General features: G+C 37.3%; 1 protein-coding gene across 1 annotated transcript; it reads right to left on the bottom strand.

The window, feature by feature from the left end:
* Nucleotides 1-2,882: 2,882 nt before the first annotated feature.
* On the bottom strand, nt 2,883-4,169 carry LOC115923227. The gene is made up of 2 exons (XM_030983615.1): nt 3,817-4,169; nt 2,883-3,229 (listed from the first exon to the last, which is right to left on the bottom strand). The coding sequence occupies exons 1-2, from the start codon at nt 4,037-4,039 to the stop codon at nt 2,883-2,885; spliced, it is 570 nt and encodes a 189-aa protein (XP_030839475.1). The 5' UTR covers nt 4,040-4,169.
* Nucleotides 4,170-6,104: the final 1,935 nt, after the last annotated feature.

The raw sequence follows: 6,104 nt of genomic DNA, 5'->3' as shown, positions 1-6,104 counted from the left end.
CAATTGTGTTAACTTTTTGTTTACCGATGAAAAAATACAATAATGTGACTTGGGTTCTATTTCTCTAGTTAAAAATGTTTTGTATATTTTATCTCTGTTCTCTAGTAACATGACTAAATTGCAATTGTTATCTGTGTATTCAAATCTATTTTGATGATGTTTTGAGAGAGTCCAAACATAACCCTGAACTATAAGTATCAAAGTGTTGTGTGAAAGTCCAAAGAACTCGACGGTACGAACAGGGCGGAATAAAACGAGCTTCATTTGTCGAAAGGCTGTTGAGAGGTTCATAAACTCAATACACGATCAATAAGAAACAACGGTTCTATTGTTGAAAAGAGGTAATTCAAATACAAAAGAAACTAGACCTATACAAAGTCAATATGTTTTACATTGAATGGAACGTCTCAACTCAGTAAGCATGGCTGAGATTTGTAAAAGTTGTTTTTACAAAGAAGATTCGGGTGAATAGCAGTGCTTATTCAAAAAAATGTTCGCATCAATTTGAATCACAATCATTATTTGTCGCTTAATCCCTTTTAATGACCTTGTTTTCTTTCTCGTTTGCAAGGGGAGAAGAAGGGTAAATACACGTTCCTTTATTTAGTTGATCGAACAATAGATATTGATCCAACCTATACAACGGCGTTGTAAACGTTCCTTAGAAAGTAAAACACAAATTATCCCGGTAGAAAGAAAGTCAAAAAGTCAAAATTACATAGACACTCGTGTTAAAAGTCAGTTCCACAAATAAAATACCTATCCACTATTCAAAACGTCAATAATTCCTAAAGATCTCTAAGTAAAATTCAAAATGTCAAAATTCACATAGAAACACGTGTTGTAATTCACTTTTTGCTTGAAAAAAAACTAAGTCCAACAGAGAAAATCACTAAGTAAAATTCATAAAGTCACAATCCCATTGACACGCGTGTTATAAGTCAGTTTTTATCGAAAAAATTTACAAGTCCAAAATGACAAATCCCTAATTAAATTCAAAAAGTCAGGACCTCGTCAAAACCCCATAGACACGCGTGTTATAAGTCCGTTTTTACTCGAAAATAGACTATGTCAAAGTTAATGTACACGAGTCAATTAGAAATAGTATAAGTACGAAAAAATTCGTGTACAAAACCTATGGCCGTCCCGGTACTCACTGCTATAACTACTCAGATTGCCACTTGAAACAGGATATTTTATTGTATACAAATTTCCTAGTCAACAATCTGGAGCCACAAGTAAATGATTCGTCTCTCGGCAACTGCTGTGACTTCTACTTCTGTATTCTGTCAAGTAGCGTAATACGGTATCTTTGAAGACCGAAAAAGTTAGCGATTTTAAACTTGCTTCTTCTGACTCCCGAATCTACGGTGTCTTAAAAACGACTTTAAATGGAATTATGAACTATGGTTTGTTCAACAAACCACGGATTACAGCAAATGCTACCATAAATGAATAAATCCTAATTGGCCCTTTTGATTCTTGCATTTGGAAGAAATGTTTGGATTGATTAATTTTGTAAGGTGGTCTAGAAGGAAACGATAACGTGCAAATTAAAAGTCTATAAGTGAAGTAAAACACCAGAGTGTTCATATTTGAATATTAAAAACATATTTTCAATTCAGTATTTATGGGCTAATCAACTCTTCAACCGGACTACCACCTTGGATTTTTTTTTAAAGTGGACATTCGAAGAAAATCACAAATATGTCAACTAATGCATCACTAGAAACTGGTAAGCTAACAATGGCCATCGTACAAGTTTTAGGTCAACTACACATGGTGTGATTTATAAAAATACAAATAAGACCACCTCCATAGCATCTGGGATATATGAGAGATTCGCCAGAAAAATAACGACGTTTTAATGGCGTCACATAATACACCAATACTGCCCTAGCAGACGATATCCCATAAAGAATAAACATAATTGCAAAGCTATTATTCCTCAAATTATAATGAGTTTAGTGTATATAATGTGATGGCATTTCAAACCATTCAAAAGATGATATGAAACCGATTCTGATAACTAAAATATTTTGTTTGTAAATACACAGGATAGGGGTTAATTAACAATCAAAGAAACCCGACTTTCAAATTGAAAACCCCCCGGAATGATATTAAGGACGGCATTTGTTCACTCTTGAAACGCCAAACATACCGCGGTGTGTGCAGCTGAAAATACAATGGCGTCTGATTTTGTTTACAAGCGACAGATCCCTTTATTTTTGTATCGCTGAATTTGTCATTAAAATTAAACCAACCGCGGGGTTTGGAGTGAGGCCATAGATTATACATTTAGCCTGACGGTAGTGAAGTAAGAGAAAGAACTCAAGAGAAGTTGAAAAAACAGGCACTGAAAATGTGTGAGATGTCATGGGACATCGTCTGCTTGTGCAAATCATGTCCATCCTGTGATGTCACACATCTCAGCAGCCTAGCGTTCGGAGAGCTCTGTATTTAAGCGTTTTGTAATTTATAATAATCACTACTTCGAATGTTTCCGAGCATTGAAGTTTGATAACCTTGTGGGGTCAAAGTTTCAACTTTGCAATAATGAAAATAAAGTTAGTTTTTAAAATCAATGAATATCTACTTTAAAGCAGGTAAAGAATTTCAAAAACGGTTAATCATCCGTGAAATGAAAGAAAAACAAAATCGGACGCAGAGATTTTCGAACAGTCAGTACTAGATAATTCAATGGCCATGCAGATAAATCACCTATTCCAGTGTGTGAACATTACGTGGACTATTACGTAATTCAAAGACGATTTCTGCAGGAACTTACAATAGGGCCGGTGTTAAGATTGTTGCCCGTGTGCTGATTTCTCGAAAGTCTTTACAATATTGTCAACCCCCCCCCCCATCCAACTTCAACTTAATTAATATTCGCCTACCGTAGAATTAGAATACGTGTAAACATCCCTGTAGGGTAGCCAGGTGTCGGTATCCAAACTGAATGATATTGTATACGAAGTAATACCCTTATCCAAGGAATGGTGACTCTGGGTGACAAACCCGGTGACCAAGTGCAAAGATTCCAAAGAGATCTGAATCCAAGGGCTGGTGTAGTCGTTTGTAGCCGGTATCCAGGTCGCGTTGGAGTGTAGGCGCCCTGCGGTGCAGTCACAATCAAGCGATGCATCACAACTTGATTTAGTAATGGCCGAATCGGGAATAATGCCGGAACTAATCCCCAGAGACTCCCCTTTAGGTCCGCATACAAGAGCTGTACGCACATTGTGTGGAGAATAATATCATGCCAAATATTTCTTTACATTTTGTGTAACACCAATTAACAATGTACTGTTTGTAATTGGACAGAATACATGAATGAATTATACAATTAAAGTGATATACGGAAGTTGAGGGGCTCACCAAGATATGCAAATATATTTGTTAAGTTATATACTTATCGTAAATCAATAAAGTCAGTTTCATGTCGAACGAACTTTAACAAAGTATATATTGCAACTTCGACAGTTAAACAACTGAAAAGACTGTAGAGCTGCTAGATGCAGTAAAAATGGGCTTGTTCGATATTAAAGCAATACTCAATCAGGAAACCTGAAACGAATTAACAAAACGCGTTTTGAAAAGAGAGAGAAATCTTTTTCTATGTACATGTAGATAGGATCCGGTTTATAAAAAAAGAAGATTCGAAAAAGGAAAAGAAGATGATGAAGAATGATGATGATGATGATGAAGGATAAGAGGAAGAAGAAGGTGGAGGAGGAGAAGGTGTGATTCGGATAGCAAGTGACACAATCCGAATATAACGCCTCGTGTGCATCAGCTATGAAGCATAATACTCACATGTACAGCAAACCACTGCAATGATCATATCACTGCTTACACCATCCCTTGGTCTGGATTCGTACCAGCATTCTGATATGTTCCTCGCATCCTGATCACACCGTATAGCACCGTACTCTAGACTGGCGTTGGAATCAGTAGTGTTGTACACATTGCCGCTCAGTGTAGCATAGGCTCCCCGACTATACCCAAGGTGCTGGCAGACCAGATGGGACGTATTCATGGACCAGGCCTCATTTGTAAATAGTTTAACTTGGGATGGAGAATCATGGCTGGTGAAGCCCACACTCCCTTCGCTGGTACTATGATCAGATCCATAGAAACTTACAGATAGGATCACAGAAACTGAATTAAAGAAAATAAGATGTAGCGTATAAAGAAGAAGTCGAAGTGTACTTCATATAGTGGTTTTAAATCGAAGAGCAATTTTTTTTTTTATCTCAATGGTCCACTTGCGACCTGTAGTTCTTCTTGGTTAAACATAAACTACCCAATTTTACCTTCTTGAATATACTACCCTATTATACCGGTATGGCGCACTATTGTCATTGTTCTGGATGGGTGCATGTATTCGGGTATTAATAGGGACTTTTAGATTTGCACGATGAGAACGTGGACTGCTAGGTGTGAGTCCTATTAAGGCAAATCTAAAAGTCTGTAATATATCAATGAGAACAGTGACGATTAGGATAGGAATACTCTCGTTGACAATTGTTATGGATGGTGCTTATTTCAGTATGCGGGCTGGAAACTCAGTGACCAGAGGTATTTATTATCCAGGCGAACGTCCTCTCCAAACACCACCTTTAATATTCTTTAAGACAATTCTGTCTGAAAACTAAGATTTAATAAGAGCATCCTTTTGGCTTGCTGGCAGATTTCGTAGGACCCATCCCCACACACACACGCACGCACACACACACAGACACACGCAAACACGCACACACACACACACACACACACACAAAGAAGCCTATGCCCCTGCATGGAAAGTTCCTGATTCAGGGAATGAAAAGAAAAGGAACTTACATGTTTCGCAACTGTTGCCGCTATATCCGTCTGGACATGAACAAGCAAATCCTTCAAAGGTTTCATGGCATGACCCTCCATTGAAGCAAGGATTGCAGAGACATGCTGTGGGAGAAGGGGGTATGGATGTGATATAATGCATCTTGTACACGATGCGTAAGTTTGGAACCTCTCGAGGAGTTTAGTCTATACGCCAGAAATTTATCGCAGTACTAGTGTGTGAATTGTTGATTTAGCAATTATTTTTTGTACCATTGACCATCACATTGCGCGTCACAGACCCCACAAGTCACTGACACAGCTCGACGTCAGGCCTCATTATAATAGGCTTGATTCGCAGAGGTCATAACGCAATCTATGCCTTTGATGACGAAGATGATGATGTTGATGGTGAATAATATCGAATTGAAATGGTATTTATTTTCAAAAATCCACAAGGTAGCCAAAGGGCTGAATTACCTAGAGTTTACAAAGTAAAACTAGATTTGTAATACTTGTTTGGAACAAGTATAGGTGGGCTGATCCAACACAAAATTGAGACAAAATGAAGGATACATTTGAGATGGCTTTTTGTCTCAGCTACAACATACTCGAAGTTCAGCGTAAATGAACCTAAAACGACGTAGATATTGCTCGCGAAAGACGGGAATGTAGAATCAAGTTTTGAGAAAAAGTCATGTCCCATAGAGAATACACGCAAAATTAGAAAAATTGACATGCCTCCTTTAATTGCAAAAATACGTCATGATGCTTTTGTCAAAATGAAATATCGTGAAATACAGCATTTGTTACAAATTGTTTCAGCTAAAACATATCAAAATTTGGAAGAAATTCGATCAATATTTACAGAGATACAATCAATTTTCCATAAATATGCTGACGTCATAATATGCAAATTGGAATTTTGAGTTCGGAGGCCATTGTGATGACGTCATGAGTTAATTGAGGGTCAAATGAGACATGAAACAATATCTCCGAATCATACTCTATTAAAATATGAAAACAAATTGGGGTCACCTTGCATCCTTAAGAGCTACAATGGATTTTGTATAGGCATGTTTTTGCCCATATTTGCTATGTATTACAAGAGCTCGCGCGCACGGAAATTTTTGTTAAACGGTCGATCAATCCGTTATTAATAGTCATAAAGAAACAAACGTGGTATCAATTTGTTTGTAAATATATGTGGAATATTATGAAAGAAAAAAAAAGGCAATTCAATGTTGTGCAAAAGTTTTACGCGCGAAAAAGCACGCGCA

The sequence above is a fragment of the Strongylocentrotus purpuratus genome, unplaced genomic scaffold, assembly GCF_000002235.5.
Source record: "Strongylocentrotus purpuratus isolate Spur 01 unplaced genomic scaffold, Spur_5.0 spur5_scaffold_13, whole genome shotgun sequence".
In the NCBI taxonomy this organism is placed as follows: Eukaryota; Metazoa; Echinodermata; class Echinoidea; order Camarodonta; family Strongylocentrotidae; genus Strongylocentrotus; species Strongylocentrotus purpuratus.
The sequence above is the reverse complement of the archived record's forward strand: the minus strand, read 5'-3'. Positions and strand labels throughout refer to the sequence as shown.